Genomic DNA, 16,850 nt, shown 5'->3' with positions numbered 1-16,850 from the left:
CGCCCTCCTCGAGGGTCTCACACAGACGGCACTGCGATCGCCATCAAGCACAATCAAAATTTTAAATTACTTGATGACTTCATTTCTGACGCCCTCGCGGTGGAGATCACCACTCTCACGGGCAAGGTCATCATCTTCGTATCTTCAGGAGACAGATCCCTGTGTACATGATAGCCGATATCAACGCCAACCACCCGACACTAGGCTACACGCATACCAACACCAAAGGAAGACAAACACAGCACCTGATTAACCAACGAACCATTCACACATAGGCCCACACCTCCCCACATACATAGCTCACAACACAGCCACAACACCGGATATCATCCTCAAAACAACAACACTTATCACAATATCAGCATTACTCAAGGCCCCATCACCATGAGCGACCACATCCCTGTCATCCTTACCATCTCTTCTACTCCCATCCATCACATCACAGTTGTGACCGCAGTCAAAAATAAAATTCCAACAACACGCCACAAAACTCTAACACACTCTCACTTGAATCACACGACACGCACCCTAATAGCATAACACAAAGCCATACAGCATGAGGCCAACACCAACGGCTGGACTTATCCTCTCTATAGACGCCACAAACAGCTCCAACTCACGCTACAACAACACTTGCAGAGCGACAGCCGCGCCCACTGGGGCGAGGTCATTGCGGAGACAGCCTCACTATACCATGACCCAGCCACCTTCTGGCGTAAGACAAAACAACTCATGGGAACCGACAAGACGAACCCAACAACCTCTTCTCCCCCACACGCGACAAAGTGTACGACAACAACGAGAAGGAGACGCTACACAGAAATCACTGCGAAGACGTTTTCAGTGACGCGGACGAAGACTGGGACGACGAAGAGACAGAGACTGAAGTACGCGACTTTCTCGCCAATAACCTCCATAGACTTTCCCCTCACGTCAATGCAGACCCCAGCAGACATTTTGACAACTACTTCCTCACTTTTGAAATAACATCCGAACACATCCTTTCCATAATCAAACACATTTAAAAGACATGACCAGGACAAAGTGGTATAAATAAAACCATCTCAAGACACCTCTCCTTGAAGCCATTGCATATTTAAACAAAGACTCTCAAAGCCGCCCTTTCAGCAGGCTACTTCCCCGACAAGTTCAAGAAGGCCACGTTGAGGCTAATACCAAAAGTTGGTAAAAAAACCTCACTACCCCGCTAACTACAGTCCAATATCCCCCTTTGAAGTGCCGGGGAAGATATTTCAGTGAATTCTTAACCACCGACTCAGGACAATCCTTGAAAATTCCAACATCGACAAAGACTTATAGTTTGGGTTCCGCCCAGGCAGGGGAAACACGCACGCCCTCGCTCTTGTGACCGAGACTGGCGCCCAACAGAAAGTTGACAGGGGACAGTGCCATCTCGTCCTGAGAGACATCACCAAATCCTTCGACAAAGTCTGGCACCTAAGAATCTTACACCTCGGACTTCCTATCATTCTCGAGAAGCTCATATGCGACTTTGTAGATGATAGGTCGGCGAGAATAAGACTTGGAAACTACCTCGGTGACAGCTTTGACCTGAGCTGCGGTGTCCCTCAGGGCAGTGTGCTCTCCCCGACGCGATTCACTCTACACCAGACATACCCCTCCCCCACTCAGAGGCACCATCATCTCATACGCCGACGATGTCACTCAAATCGTCGGCTATCCAGGGAGGTCAATTCAGGTGGATCATCTCTCAACATCCCGGGAGATTGACTCCCTTAACTCCTATGAGTCGAGATGGCGAATACAAACCGACACCAACAAATTCACTGTCATGAAGCTCGGCTCCCTATACCAATGAACAACTGATTACTGCAAATGACACACACCACACGCAACAAACGGGCAAAATCCTTGGTCTCCACATCTCCACGAATGGTTACTATAAACATGTCCAGAATAGAGTCCAGTATGCCAGTACTTCAAAACTATACAGATTTAAGCTGATGCCCATGCACAAACATAAAAACCCACCTTGAAAAAACACTTATCCTGCCATCCTTGATTACCCTCCCATACCCACACACACATTCAGTAACACCCAACTCGTTAAACTCCAGAGGGTCCAGAACACAGCCTTACGTTTTGCCACCAACCAATATCACCCATACGCCATGACCAAAAAGCAAATACACAAAGCAACAAACACTCTCCCTCTCAACATGCGTATACACAACACAGCCACAAAAATATGGCAAAGACTTGCCCTGATCAACATACACCACTTCAACACCCTCACTGACAACGCGAACAACATACTCAGGTACAACAGAGCCTTCCCAAGCAGCCTTGCCGCAATAAACTCCATGCCTGCACCGCTACTCCACTGAATCTGATCCACTCCAAAGAAGCAAATTCAGAATCACTGCATCCACACTCGGCTAGCTAGCTATACGCAAACACCACAACTACACGTTACACCCAAAAACACAAATGTAAACACAATCGTGACTCCTTCGAAATCAAACATGTAAGAACTTGTTGTGAACATAACGTCGACTACGTGCCAAACAATGTATCAACCAAACTTCAGCTTCATGAACTGATTGTAAGCCTAAAAGTGTCATAAAATCCCCTAGATAGGTGGACTTCCCGCCTTCTTTTCTCCCTCCTACTCCTTCTTTACTTCTCTCTTTACCTTCCTCACCCACCCTCTTCTAATTCTTCCCCCTCTTCTCTCTGTCTAAAAAAAAGCCACCTCAGTTCCTCTCAAGAAGCGAAAGCGAAACTAGTCGGGAATGAACTCATCTCAAACACACCCGTGCTTCCTCCCTCCTCCTGCACTCAACTTGTCGAAGATGTCCTTACAATAATAACAATAATAATAATAATAATAATAATAATAATAATAATAATAATAATAATAATAATAATAATAATAATAATAATAATAATAATAATAATAATAATAATAATAATAATAACAATAATAATAATAATAATAATAATAATAATAATAATAATAATAATAATAATAATAATAATAATAATAATAATAATAATAATAATAATAATAATAATAATAATAATAATAATGATGTTAATAACAATAATGATATTAATAATAATAATAATAATAATAATAATAATAATAATAATAATAATAATAATAATAATAATAATAATAATAATAATAATAATAATAATAATAATAATAATAATAATAATAATAATAATAATAATAATAATAATAATGATAATAATTAAAATGAAAAATAACCAAAAAGCATCGACATATATCCTACCCCCCTGTTGAAGTTGTTCCATTTGTCTATCAGCCATTCCCTGAAGCCAAGCAGTTTCCTCACGTCCTCTGGCCGCAGCGTGTCGTCACCTGCTGCAGCGTTTACCCCGGCACTGGACGTGACCTGCAACGACAGGCGACACTGACTTTACCACCAATTGAGACTGGCAGGGGGGGGGGGGGAGAGAGAGAGAGAGAGAGAGAGAGAGAGAGAGAGAGAGAGAGAGAGAGAGAGAGAGAGAGAGAGAGAGAGAGAGAGAGAGAGAGAGAGAGAGAGAGAGAGAGAGAGAGAGAGAGAGAGAGAGAGAGAGAGAGAGAGAGAGAGAGAGAGAGAGAGAGAGAGAGAGAGAGAGAGAGAGAGAGAGAGAGAGAGAGAGAGAGAGAGAGAAGAAAAAAGGCGGTACATTGACAGACAGATGGTAGAGACAGACAAATCGATAGCGAGATAGATGCTAACAGCGTGCCAAAACCCACCTCAGGCAGCATGCTGTAGGCGGCGTCCCTGTGCACCGCGCCGCTCCTCCTTGTCAGCCACCTCGCTGCTAGGTCTTTACCCTTCCTCTTAGCCAAGTCCAGCGGCGTGAGGTCATCATCGGCCCCCGTACTGGGCGCCGTGTCCTTATCCAGCAGGTACTTGACCACGTCCAGACTCCTTGCCCTCACAGCCCAGTGCAGGGGTGTCAGGCCATCGCCGTCCATTGCGTAAAGAGGCCAGCCAGCCCCCTCGAGGGCCTTCAGCACAGCCTCGTGGCCATAAAAGCTGGCGAGGTGCACCGGGGTGTGTCCGTCGGCGGCCTGCAGCAGCTCGGGGGTGGGCGGCGTGACCGGGATGAGGGTAGACACACACTCAGCTCTATCATCTACTGCAGCCCAGTGGAGGGCTGTCCATCCTGTGTGGGGGAAACATGGAAACATGGAAATGCAGGCAACAGAGTGCCTATTGGCTCATTACGAGGTTGCCCGCTTTGGTGATTTAATCTGCTCGACCGCCACTTGGGGCCTGAGGAGCAGATGAAAGCACCTCGATATTGAGGAGCAGATGAAAGCACCTCGTTATTCAATTTACTCCCGACGCAACGAAATGACTGTCAATTCTATATATGAAGGAGTTGATGGTATTCGCATTTACTACTTCTGAGGGAAGATTGTTCCAGTGGCGGATGACTAGGTTTGAAAAGAATCTCCTTCCAATATCTGTGTTACATCGACTCGACTGAATGGGTAAGCCGTTATTTATATTTCTTGTGTTGGTTTGCAGTTCAAAGAATTTGGAGTAATCGACGTTACTGATTTTTTTTCAGATACTTGAAGACTTGAATCATATTCCCTCGTAGGCGTCTTTTCTCCAATGTAAAGATATGGAGTCGTTTGAGTCGTTCCTCGTACGGGTGAGCCCTGAAGGTTTGAATCATCTATGTGGCGCGTCGTTGAATCCTTTCCAGTAAAGCAATGTCCTTTCTGTAATTAGGAGACCAGAACTGTACTGCATTATCGAGGTGCAGTCTTACCATGGAAGTATACAAGGATAGCATCACGTCTGATGATTTACACTCGAAGGTCCTCGCTGTGAGCCCGAGCATAGTGTTGGCTTTGTTGTATGCTTTTTTACAGTGATTCGCGTGTTTCAGGTCACTGCTGATAGTGACTCCAAGATCAGTGTCCTCCTGCATTGCCTGCAGAGGTCTCCCATTCATGATGTATGTGTGGTTACTATTTTGGGACCCAATGTGCATGACTTTGCCATTGTCAACATTAAAAGACATTTGCCTTTTTTCCGATAACGTGATTAAGGTCTTTCTGAATAATTACGCAGTCGGTCTTTATGAAGTCTTCTCCACCCACCTTGGTGTCATCTGCAAATTTTGATATTGTGGATTTCAATCCTGATTCTAGGTCACTGATATATATGATAAAGTGGATGGGTCCCGGCACTGACCCTTGAGGCACTCCACTAGTGACTGGAAGCCAATCGGAAGGCTGTCCGTTGAGTAGTACTCGTTGTTTTCTGTCAGTGATCCAATCACTAATCCACGCGATCAGATTGGCTCCAATGCCCGTAGAGTGCAGTAATGGAAGGAGAGGTAAGAGAAGGAGGGGAGTGAGAGTAAGGAGGAGGGGAGGGAGAGGAAGGAGAAGGAGAGGAGTGAGAGGAAGGAGGAGGGGAGGGAGAGGAAGGAGAAGGAGGGGAGGGAGAGGAAGGTGAAGGAGGGGAGAGAAAGTAAGAAGTAGGGGAGATAGAGGAAGGAGAAGGGGGAGGGAGAGGAAGGAGACGGAGGGGCGTGAGAGTAAGGAGAAGGAGGGGAGGGAGAAGAAGGAGAAGGAGAGGAGTTAGAGGAAGGAGAAGGAGGGCTGAGAGGAAGGAGAAGGAGGGGAGGGAGAGGAAGGAGAAGGAGGGGAGGGAGAGGAAGGAGAAGGAGGGGAGGAGAGGAAGGAGGAGGAGGGGAGAGGAAGGAGAAGAAGGGGAGGGAGAGGAAGGAGAAGGATGGGAGGGAGAGGAAGGAGAAGGAGAGGAGGGAGAGGAAGGAGAAAGAGGGGAAGGGAGAGGAAGGAGAAGGAGAGGTGTGAGAGGAAGGAGAAGGAGGGGAGGGAGAGGAAGGAGAAGGAGGGGAGGGAGAGGAAGGAGAAGGAGGGGAGGGAGAGGAAGGAGGAGGAGGGGAGGGAGAGGAAGGAGGAGGGGAGGGAGAGGAAGGAGAAGAAGGGGAGGGAGAGAAAGGAGAAGGAGGGGATGGAGAGGAAGGAGAAGGAGGGGAGGGAGAGGAAGGAGAAGGAGGGGAAAGGGAGGAAGGAGAAGGAGGGGAGGAAGAGGAAGGAGAAGGAGGAGGGAGAGGAAGGACTGCAGGAGAAGAGGAGAGGAAGGAGAAGGAGGGGAGGGAGAGGAAGGAGAATAGGAGGGAGAGGAAGGAGAAGGAGGGGAGGGAGAGGAAGGAGAAGGAGAGGAGTGAGAGGAAGGAGAAGGAGGGGAGAGAGGAAGGAGAAGTAGGGGAAGGAGAAGGAGGGAGGGAGAGGAAGGAGAAGGAGGGGAGGGGGAGGAAGGAGAAGGAGGGGAAGGAGAGGAAGGAGAAGGAGAGGAGAGTAAGGAGATGGAGGGAGGGAGGAAGGAGAAGAATGGGAGGGAGATGAAGGAGAAGGAGTGGATGTAGAGGAAGTAGAAGGAGTGGAGGGAGAGTAAGGAGAAGGAGTGTAGGGAGAGGAAGGAGAAGGAGGGGAGGGAGAGGAAGGAGAAGGAGGGGAGGGAGAGGAAGGAGGAGGGGAGGGAGAGGAAGGAGGAGGGGAGGGAGAGGAAGGAGAAGGAGGGGAGGGAGAGGAAGGAGGAGGGGAGGTAGAGGAAGGAGAAGGAGGGGAGGGAGAGGAAGGAGGAGTGGAGGGAGAGGAAGGAGAAGGAGGGGAGGGAGAGGAAGGAGAAGGAGGGGAGGGAGAGGAAGGAGGAGGGGAGGGAGAGGAAGGAGAAGGAGGGGAGGGAGAGGAAGGAGGAGGGGAGGGAGAGGAAGGAGAAGGAGGGGAGGGAGAGGAAGGAGAAGGAGGGGAGGGAGAGGAAGGAGAAGGAGGGGAGGGAGAGGAAGGAGAAGGAGAGGAGTGAGAGGAAGGAGAAGGAGTGGAGGAAGGAGAAGGAGAGGAGTGAGAGGAAGGAGAAGGAGGGGAGGGAGAGGAATGAGAAGGAGGGGAGGGAGAGGAAGGAGAAGGAGAGGAGGAGACAAAAGGAGAAGGAGGGGAGGGAGAGGATGGAGAAGGAAGGGAGGGAGAGGAAGGAGAAGGAGAGGAGTGAGAGGAAGGAGAAGGAGAAGAGGGAGAGGAAGGAGAAGGAGGGGAGGGACAGGAAGGAGAAGGAGAGGAGTGAGAGGAAGGAGAAGGAGAGGAGTGAGAGGAAGGATAAGGAGGGGAGGGAGAGGAAGGAGAAGGAGGGGAAGGAGAGGAAGGAGAAGGAGGGGAGGGAGAGGAAGGAGAAGGAGGGGAGGAAGAGAAAGGAGAAGGTGAGGGAGAGGAAGGAGAAGGAGGGGAGGGAGAGGAAGGAGAAGGAGGGGAGGGAGAGGAAGGAGAGGGAGGGGAGAGAGAGGAAGGAGAAGGAGTGGAGGGAGAGGAAGGAGAAGGAGGGGAGGGAGAGGAAAGAGAAGGAGGGGAGGGAGAGGAAGGAGAAGGACGGGAGGGAGAGGATGGAGAAGGAGGGGAGGGAGAGGAAGGAGAAGGAGGGGAGGGAGAGGAAGGAGAAGGGGGGAAGGGAGAAGAAGGAGAAGGAGAGGAGGGAGAGGAACGAGAAGGAGGGGAGGGGGAGGAAGGAGAAGGAGGGGAGGGAGAGGAAGGAAAAGGAGGGGAGGGAGAGGAAGGAAAAGGAGGGGAGGGAGAGGATGGAGAAGGAGGGGAGGGAGGGGAAGGAGAAGGAGGGGAGGGAGAGGAAGGAGAAGGAGGGGAGGGAGAAGAAGGAGAAGGAGGGGAGGGAGAGGAAACATGGAAACATGGAACCATGGAAATGCAGGCAACAGAAAGCCTACTGGCTCATTACGAGGTCGCTTGCTTGGGTGATTTAATCTGCTCGACCGCCACATGGGGCTTGGTGAGCAGATGAAAGCACCTCGATATTGAGGAGCAGATGGAAGCCCCTCGTTATTCAGTTTACTCCTGACGCAGCGAAATGACGGTCGATTCTATATATAAAGGAGTTGATGGTATTCGCATTTACTACTTCTGAGGGAAGATTGTTCCAGTGGCGGATGACTCGGTTTGAAAAGAAACTCCTTCCAATGTCTGTGTTACATCGACTCGACTGAATGGGTAAACCGTTATTTCTAGTTCTTGAGTTGGTTTGCAGTTCAAAGAATTTGGAGTAATCGACGTTACTGAACTTTTTTAGATACTTGAAGACTTGAATCATATCCCCTCGTAGGTGTCTTTTCTCCAATATAAAGAGATTGAGTCGCTTGAGTCGTTCCTCGTACGGTTGAGCCCTGAAGATTGGAATCATCTTTGTGGCGCGTCGTTGAATCCTTTCCAGTAAAGCAATGTCCTTTCTGTAATTGGGAGACCAGAACTGCACTGCATACTCGAGGTGCGGTCTTTCCATGGAATTATACAAGGATAGCATCACGTGTGGTGTTTTACACTCGAAGTTCCTCGCTATGAACCCGAGCATAATGTTGGCCTTGTTGTATGCTTTTTTACAGTGATTCGCGTGTTTCAGTTCACTGCTGATAGTGACTCCAAGATCCTTTTCCTCCTGCATCGCTTGCAGAGGTATTCCATTCATGATGTATGTGTGGTTGCTATTTTGGGACCCAATGTGCATGACTTTGCATTTGTCAACATTAAAAGACATTTGCCATTTTTACGACCATTCGATAATGTGATTGAGGTCTTTCTGAATGATTTTGCAGTCGGTCTTTGTGAGGGCATCTCCACCCACCTTGGTGTCATCTGCAAATTTCGATATTGTGGATTTCAGTCCTGATTCTAGGTCATTGATACATATGATAAAGAGGATGGGTCCCAGCACTGATCCTTGAGGCACTCCACTAGTGACTGGTAGCCAATCGGAAGGCTGTCCGTTGAGTAGTACTCGTTGTTTTCTGTCTGTGAGCCAATCTCTTATCCACACGATCAGATTGGCTCCGATGCCCGCCGAATGCAGTTTCTTAAGGAGTCGCTCGTGCGGTACCTTGTCGAAGGCTTTCTGAAAGTCCAGGTATATAACATCACTGGGGATGTGGGCATCCCAGTTCTTATATATACCTTGGAAGAAGTCTAATAAATTCGTTAGGCAGGAGCGCTTGTTTCTGAAGCCATGCTGGGTGTCGGAGATTACATTATTGTTTTCTAGAAACTTAACAAGTTTATCTCTAATAATCTTTTCGAGTATTTTTCCTGCCACTGATGTCAAACTTATGGGCCTGTAGTTTAATGCAACGCTTTTGTCTCCTTTTTTGAAAATCGGTGTTACGTTCGCCATCATCCAGTCTTCCGGGACCTTGTTTAGTTGAACTGACCGGTTGAATATGGTAGTGAGTGGTTGAAGTATTTGTTGTTTAAGCTCTTTTAATAACCGCGGGGACAAACTGTCGGGTCCCGTTGACTTGTTCGTGTCGAGTTTGTCCAAGTACTTTTTTACTTCTTGGTCGCATACTGAGTCAATTTCCAGCGGCGTGATCACACTCGGCGGGGCAGGGCTCTCGGGAATGGTTTCGATGTCCTCGACTGTGAATACGGATGCGAAGTTACTGTTGAGGATTCTGGCCATCTGTTTACTGTCCTGAGTTACAGATCCAGTCTCGTCTGTCAGAGGACCAATATTGGATTTTACTTTCTTTTTCGATCTTATGTACGTGAAGAATTTCTTGGAGTTAGTTTTGATTTCGCGCGCTATTTGCTTTTCATAGTTGCGTTTGCTACTCCGAATAAGGCTGCGACAAGCTCTGAGGCTGTTGTGGTACTGTGTGCTGGCTTGGGCCGTAGCATTCTCTTTCATCAAATTATAATTCCTTTTTTTTTAGGTTTACTGCCCTTTTTTATTTCTCTGGTCATCCACGGTGGATCTACGGCCCCATTTACTCGCCTGGATTTCGTAGGCACTGTAGCATTCTCTACTTGCAACAGCTTATCTTTGAAGACGTTCCACGCGTTGTCGATTGTATTATCCGTGATGCCACATTGGTCCCAGGTCGTAGGGGGAAGCAGTGCACGGGCTAAGTTGAAATTTCCTTTTTTGTAATCTGGTATCACTGATGGATTATCTACGAGTTTGTGACATATGTTGATATTAAAACGGATTAAGTGGTGATCGCACCCATTAAGTTTCTCACCAACTGTACAGTCGCGAATGAGGTCGGGGTCGCTTACTAATACCAGATCCAGCAGATTGTTTTCTCTTGTTGGTTGAGTTACAACTTGAGTGAGGAACGAATCCTCCACCATTTCTAAAAGCCTGTTACCCTCTTGATCTCCAGTCATCAGTCTTCAGTCAATGTTAGGGCAATTAAAGTCCCCAATTATAATTGCTTCCTTGCTTTGTGTTAGAGAGTGAATCTCTTCGTAGAGGGCAGTGTCATCGGTTGCCTGTTGTTTCGGAGGCCTGTATACGGTTGCAAGTGTTAGTTTCTTGTTATTTGCGGTTATTTCCACATAGACAGAATCGTATTTCTCTGCGTCCTGTTTGTCTATTTTTATGGCAGGGAGTGTACTTTTACGTAGCAAACTACCTCCTCCTTTCTTGTGCTTGACTTTGTGGAAGCTTTCGTACCCAGGGAATGACATTTCGGATTCTAGATGGGTAGAGTTGGCCCAAGTCTCTGTGATGGCTACCACATCTGGTTTCTCTGTTGCAATATACGCCCTAATTTCGTCCTTTTTGGGTATTAAACTACGTGCATTTGTGTACATGATAGAAATGTGGCCGTGACGAGTTGTACCAGTTAGCTTGTCGGAGGCGTGGTTAGTTACACAGTTTCTTGTGAGTCGCACTGACGCTACGGGTTGGTTGATCAAGGGCTGCCTTTGCCCCGTCCTCGCCCGCCGAAGGAGAGGAGGGAGAGGAAGGAGAAGGAGGGAAGGGTAAAGAAGGAGAAGGGGGGGGTTGGAGAGGAAGGAGGAGGAAGGGAGGGAGAGGAAGGAGAAGGAAGTGAGGGAGAAGAAGGAGAAGGAAATAGAGGAAGGAGAAGGAGGTTATAAAGTGGAATGAGAAGGAGGGGAGGGAGAGGAAGGAGAAGGAAGTAGAGGAAGGAGAAGGAGGGGAGGGAGAGGAAGGAGAAGGAGGGGAGGGAGAGGAAGGAGGAGGGGAGGGAGAAGAAGGAGAAGTAGAGGAGGGAGAGGAAGGAGAAGGAGGGGAGTGAGAGGAAGGAGAAAGAGGGGAGTGAGAGGAAGGAGAAAGAGGCGAGGGAGGGAAGGAGAAAGAGGGGAGGGAGAGGAAGGAGAAAGAGAGGAGTGAGAGATAGGAGAAAGAGGGGAGGGAGAGGAAGGAGAAGTAGGGGAGGGAGAGGAAGGAGAAGAAAGGGAAGAAGCGGAAGTTTAAGGAGGTGAGGTAGCGGAAGGAGAAGGATGGGAGTGAGAAGAAGGAGAAGGAGGGGAGGGAGAGGAAGGAGAAGGAGGGGAGTGGGAGGAAGTAGAAAGAGGGGAGGGAGAGGAAGGAGAAGGAGAGGAGGGAGAGGAAGGAGAAATAGGGGAGGGAGAGGAAGGAGAAAGAGGGGAGGGAGAGGAAGGAGAAGGAGGGGAGGGAGAGGAAGGAGAAGAAGGGGAGGGAGAGGAAGGAGAAGGAGGGGAGGGAGAGGAAGGAGAAGGAGAGGAGGGAGAGGAAGGAGAAAGAGGGGAGGGAGAGGAAGGAGAAGGAGAGGAGTGAGAGGAATGAGAAGGAGGGGAGGGAGAGGAAGGCGAAGGAGGGGAACGAGAGGAAGGAGATGGAGAGGAGTGTGAGGAAGGAGAAGGCGTGGAGGGAGAGGATGAAGAAGGAGGGGAGGGAGAGGAAGGAGAAGGAGGGGAAGGAGATAAAGGAGAAGGAAAAGAGGGAGAGGAAGGAGAAGTAGGGGAGGGAGAGGAAGGAGAAGGAGAAGAGTGAGAGGAAGGAGAAGGAGAGGCGTGAGAGGAAGGAGAAGGAGGGGAGGAAGAGGAAGGAGAAGGAGGGGAAGGAGAGGAAGGAGAAGGAGGGGTAGGAGAGGAAGGAGAAGGCGGGGTGGGAGAGGAAGGAGAAGGGGAGGGAGAGGAAGGAGAAGGAGGGGAGAGAGAGGTAGGAGAAGGAGAGGAGGGAGAGGAAGGAGAAGGAGAGGAGGGACAGGAAGGAGAAGGAGGGGAGGGAGAGGAAGGAGAAGGAGGGGAGGGAGAGGAAGGAGAAGGAGGGGAGAGGAAGGAGAAAGAGGGGAGGGAGAGGAAGGAGAAGGAGTTGCGGGAGAGGAAGGAGAAAGAGGGAAGTGAGAGGAAGGAGAAAGAGGGGAGGGAGAGGAAGGAGGAGGAGGGTAGGGATAGGTAGTAAAAGGAGAGGAGGGAGAGGAAGAAGAAGGAAGGGAGGGAGAGGAAGGAGGAGGAGGGGAGGGAGAGGAAGGAGAAGGATGGGAGGGAGAGGAAGTAGAAGGAGGGGAGGGAGAGGAAGGAGAAGGAGGGGAGGGAGAGGAAGGAGAAGGATCGGAAGGGAGAGGAAGGAGAAGGAGGGGAGGGAGAGGAAGGAGAAGGAGGGGAGGGAGAGGAAGGAAAAGGAGGGGAAGGAGAGGAAGGAGAAGGACGGGAGGGAGAGGAAGGAGGAGGAGGGGAGGGAGAAGAAGGAGAAGGAGGGGAGGGAAAGGAAGGAGAAGGAGGGGAGGGAGAGGAAGGAGGAGGAGGGGTGGCAGAGGAAGGAGGAGGAGGGGAGGGAGAGGAAGGAGAAGGAGGGGAGGGAGAGGAAGGAGAAAGAGGGGAGGGAGAGAAAGGAAAAGAAGGGGAGGGAGAGGAAGGAGAAGGAGGGGAGGGAGAGGAAGGAGAAGGAGGAGAGGGAGAGGAAGGAGAAGGAGGGGAGGGAGAGGAAGTAGAAGGATGGGAGGGAGAGGTAGGAGGAGGAGCGGAGGGAGAGGAAGGAGGAGGAGGGGAGGGAGAGGAAGGAGAAAGAGGGGAGGGAGAGGAAGGAGAAGGAGGGGAGGGAGAGGAAGGAGAAGGAGGGGAGGGAGATGAAGGAGAAAGAGGGGAGGCAGAGGAAGGAGAAGGAGGGGAGGGAGATGAAGGAAAAGGAGGGAAGGGAGAGAAATGAAAAGCAGGGGAGGGAGAGGAAGGAAAATGAGGGGAGGGAGAGGAAGGAGAAGGAGGGGAGGAAGAGGAAGGAGAAGGAGGGGAGGGAGAGGAAGGAGGAGGAGGGGAGGGAGAGGAAGGAGAAGGGGAGGGAGAGGAAGGAGAAAGAGAGGAGGGAGAGGAAGGAGAAGGATGGGAGGGAGAGGAAGGAGAAGGAGAGGAGGGAGAGGAAGGAGAAGGATGGGAGGGAGAGGAAGGAGAAGGATGGAAGGGAGAGGAAGGAGAAGGAAGGTAGGGAGAGGACGGAGAAGGGGAGGGATATTAAAGAGAAGGAGGGGAGAGAGAGAAAGGAGAAGTAGGGGAGGGAGAGGAAGGACAAGGAGGGGAGGGAGAGGAAGGAGAAGGAGAGGAGGGTGAGGAAGGAGAAAGAAGGGAGGGAGAGGAAGGAGAGGAAGGAGGAGGGGAGGGAGAGGAAGGAGAAGGACGGGAGGGAGAGGAAGGAGAAGGAGAGGAGGGAGAGGAAGAAGGAGGGGAGGGAGAGGAAGGAGGAGGGGAGGGAGAGGAAGGAGAAGGAGAGGAGGGAAAGGAAGGAGAAGGAGGTGAGGGAGAGGAATTAGAAGGATGGGAGGGAGAGGAAGGAGAAGGAGAGGAGGGAGAGGAAGGAGAAAGATGGAAGGGAGAGGAAGGAGAAGGAGAGGAGGGAGAGGAAGGAGAAGGAGGGAAGGGTAAAGAAGGAGAAGGGGGGGGTGGAAGAGGAAGGAGGAGGAAGGGAATGAGAGGAAGGAGAAGGAGGTGAGGGAGAAGAAGGAGAAGGATGGAGAGGAAGGAGAAGGAGGTTATCAAGTGGAATGAGAAGGAGGGGAGGGAGAGGAAGGAGAAGGAAGTAGAGGAAGGAGAAGGAGGGGAGGGAGAGGAAGGAGAAGGAGGGGAGGGAGAGGAAGGAGGAGGGGAGGGAGAAGAAGGAGAAGTAGAGGAGGGAGAGGAAGGAGAAGGAGGGGAGTGAGAGGAAGGAGAAAGAGGTGAGTTAGAGGAAGGAGAAAGAGGCGAGGGAGGGAAGGAGAAAGAGGGGAGGGAGAGGAAGGATAAAGAGAGGAGGGAGAGATAGGAGAAAGAGGGGAGGGAGAGGAAGGAGAAAGAGGGGAGGGAGAGGAAGGAGATGGAAGGGAAGAAGAGGAAGGTTAAGGAGGGGAGGTAGCGGAAGGAGAAGGATGGGAGTGAGAAGAAGGAGAAGGAGGGGAGGGAGAGGAAGGAGAAGGAGGGGAGGGAGAGGAAGGAGAAGGAGGGGAGTGGGAGGAAGTAGAAAGAGGGGAGGGAGAGGAAGGAGAAGGAGAGGAGTGAGAGGAAGTAGAAAGAGGGGAGGGAGAGGAAGGAGAAAGAGGGGAGGGAGAGGAATGAGAAGGAGGGGAGGGAGAGGAAGGAGAAGGAGAGGAGGAAGAGGAAGGAGGGGAGGAGAGGAAAGAGAACGAGAGGAGGGAGGGAAGGAGAAGGAGGGGAGGGAGAGGAAGGAGAAGGAGAGGAGTGAGAGGAAGGAGAAGGAGGGGAGGGAGAGGAAGGCGAAGGAGGGGAACGAGAGGAAGGAGAAGGAGAGGAGTGAGAGGAAGGAGAAGGAGGGGAGGGAGAGGAAGGAGAAGGAGGGGAGGGAGAGGAAGGAGAAGGAGGGGAAGGAGATAAAGGAGAAGGAGAAGAGGGAGAGGAAGGAGAAGTAGGGGGAGGGAGAGGAAGGAGAAGAAGAGTGAGAGGAAGGAGAAGGAGAGGCGTGAGGGGAAGGAGAAGGAGGGGAGGGAGAGGAAGGAGAAGGAGGGGAAGGAGAGGAAGGAGAAGGAGCGGAGGGAGAGGAAGGATAAGGAGGGGAGGGAGAGGAAGGAGAAGGGGAGGGAGAGGAAGGAGAAGGAGGGGAGGGAGAGGTAGGAGAAGGAGAGGAGGGAGAGGAAGGAGAAGGAGAGGAGAAACAGGAAGGAGAAGGAGGGGAGGGAGAGGAAGGAGAAGGGGGGGAGGGAGAGGAAGGAGAAAGAGGGTAGGGAGAGGAAGGAGAAGGAGAGTAGGGAGAGGAAGGAGAAGGATGGGAGGGAGAGGAAGGAGAAGGATGGAAGGGAGAGGAAGGAGAAGGAGGGGAGGGAGAGGAAGGAGAAGGATGGGAGGGAGAGGAAGGAGAAGGATGGGAGGGAGAGGAAGGAGAAGGAGGGGAGGGAGAGAAAGGAGAAGGAGTGGAGGTAGAGGACGGAGAAGGAGGGGAGGGAGAGAAAGGAGAAGGAGGGGAGGGAGAGGAAGGAGAAAGAGGGGAGGGAGAGTAAGGAAAAGAAGGGGACGGAGGGGTAGGAGAAGGAGGGGAGGAAAGGAAGGAAAAGGAGGGGAGGGAGAGGAGGAGGGGTGGCAGAGGAAGGAGGAGGAGGGGAGGGAGAGGAAGGAGAAGGAGGGGAGGGAGAGGAAGGAGAAAGAGGGGAGGGAGAGAAAGGAAAAGAAGGGGAGGGAGAGGAAGGAGAAGGAGGGGAGGGAGAGGAAGGAGAAGGAGGGGAGGGAGAGGAAGGAGAAGTAGGGGAGGGAGAGGAAGTAGAAGGATGGGAGGGAGAGGTAGGAGGAGGAGCGGAGGGAGAGGAAGGAGGAGGAGGGGAGGGAGAGGAAGGAGAAGGAGGGGAGGGAGAGGAAGGAGAAGGAGGGGAGGGAGAGGAAGGAGAAGGAGGGGAGGGAGATGAAGGAGAAAGAGGGGAGGCAGAGGAAGGAGAAGGAGGGGAGGGAGAGGAAGGAAAAGGAGGGGAGGGAGAGGAAGGAAAAGGAGGGGAGGGAGAGGAAGGAGAAGGAGGGGAGGGAGAGGAAGGAGAAGGAGGGGAGGGAGAGGAAGGAGGAGGAGGGGAGGGAGAGGAAGGAGAAGGGGAGGGAGAGGAAGGAGAAGGAGGGGAGGGAGAGGAAGGAGAAAGAGAGGAGGGAGAGGAAGGAGAAGGATGGGAGGGAGAGGAAGGAGAAGGAGAGGAGGGAGAGGAAGGAGAAGGATGGGAGGGAGAGGAAGGAGAAGGAGAGTAGGGAGAGGAAGGAGAAGGATGGGAGGGAGAGGAAGGAGAAGGATGGAAGGGAGAGGAAGGAGAAGGAGGGGAGGGAGAGGAAGGAGAAGGATGGGAGGGAGAGGAAGGAGAAGGATGGGAGGGAGAGGAAGGAGAAGGAGGGGAGGGAGAGAAAGGAGAAGGGGGGGAGGGATAGGAAAGAGAAGGAGGGGAGGGAGAGAAAGGAGAAGGGGAGGAGGGAGAGGAAGGAGGAGGGGAGGGAGAGGAAGGAGAAGGAGAGGAGGGAGAGGAAGGAGAAGGAGGGGAGGGAGAGGAAGGAGAGGAAGGAGGATGGGAGGGACAGGAAGGAGAAGGAGGGGAGGGAGAGGAAGGAGAAGGAGGGGAGGGAGAGGAAGGAGGAGGGGAGGGAGAGGAAGGAGAAGGAGAGGAGGGAAAGGAAGGAGAAGGAGTGGAGGGAGAGGAAGGATAGAGAAAGGAGGGAAAGGAAGTATATCTAGAGGAGTGAGGGGACGGAGGAGTGGAGGAAAGGAAGACACAAAAATCATCACCTCAACCACTATACAATAAACACCACCACCACCACCCCTTCTCGCAAAACACACGTACTACAACATACGACATGGTAATATCCAGTAACAAAGCCACACATAACGCAATAATAAACCCTCGGCCACCTACCACTTAAGACCATCTTTACATAATCATTACGTTAACAAGCAAAGCCATCACTAACTCAATCCCTCCAACATTTGGTATGAGAAAAGCAAATTGGGAAAAACTAAAAGAGGAAGTGGAAATTGAAAAAGAAACGAAAGAAATAGAAGATCATATTATCAAGGAAACAATAGATAACAAAATGGAACGATGGCATAAAGTAATAGAAAAAGGAATGGCCTACAATATACCAATGA

At 51.1% G+C, this 16,850-nt stretch overlaps 1 protein-coding gene across 1 annotated transcript; it reads right to left on the bottom strand.

Annotated features, from left to right (window-relative positions):
- Positions 1-1,314: 1,314 nt before the first annotated feature.
- LOC127003619 (ankyrin repeat and protein kinase domain-containing protein 1-like) lies at positions 1,315-16,630 on the bottom strand. Its single transcript, XM_050870525.1, has 4 exons — positions 16,618-16,630; positions 3,758-4,173; positions 3,285-3,407; positions 1,315-1,458 (listed from the first exon to the last, which is right to left on the bottom strand). The coding sequence occupies exons 1-4, from the start codon at positions 16,628-16,630 to the stop codon at positions 1,315-1,317; spliced, it is 696 nt and encodes a 231-aa protein (XP_050726482.1).
- Positions 16,631-16,850: the final 220 nt, after the last annotated feature.

Source organism: Eriocheir sinensis, chromosome 25 (genome assembly GCF_024679095.1).
Source record: "Eriocheir sinensis breed Jianghai 21 chromosome 25, ASM2467909v1, whole genome shotgun sequence".
Lineage (NCBI taxonomy): Eukaryota > Metazoa > Arthropoda > Malacostraca > Decapoda > Varunidae > Eriocheir > Eriocheir sinensis.
This window is presented reverse-complemented; position numbering and strand designations above follow the sequence as displayed.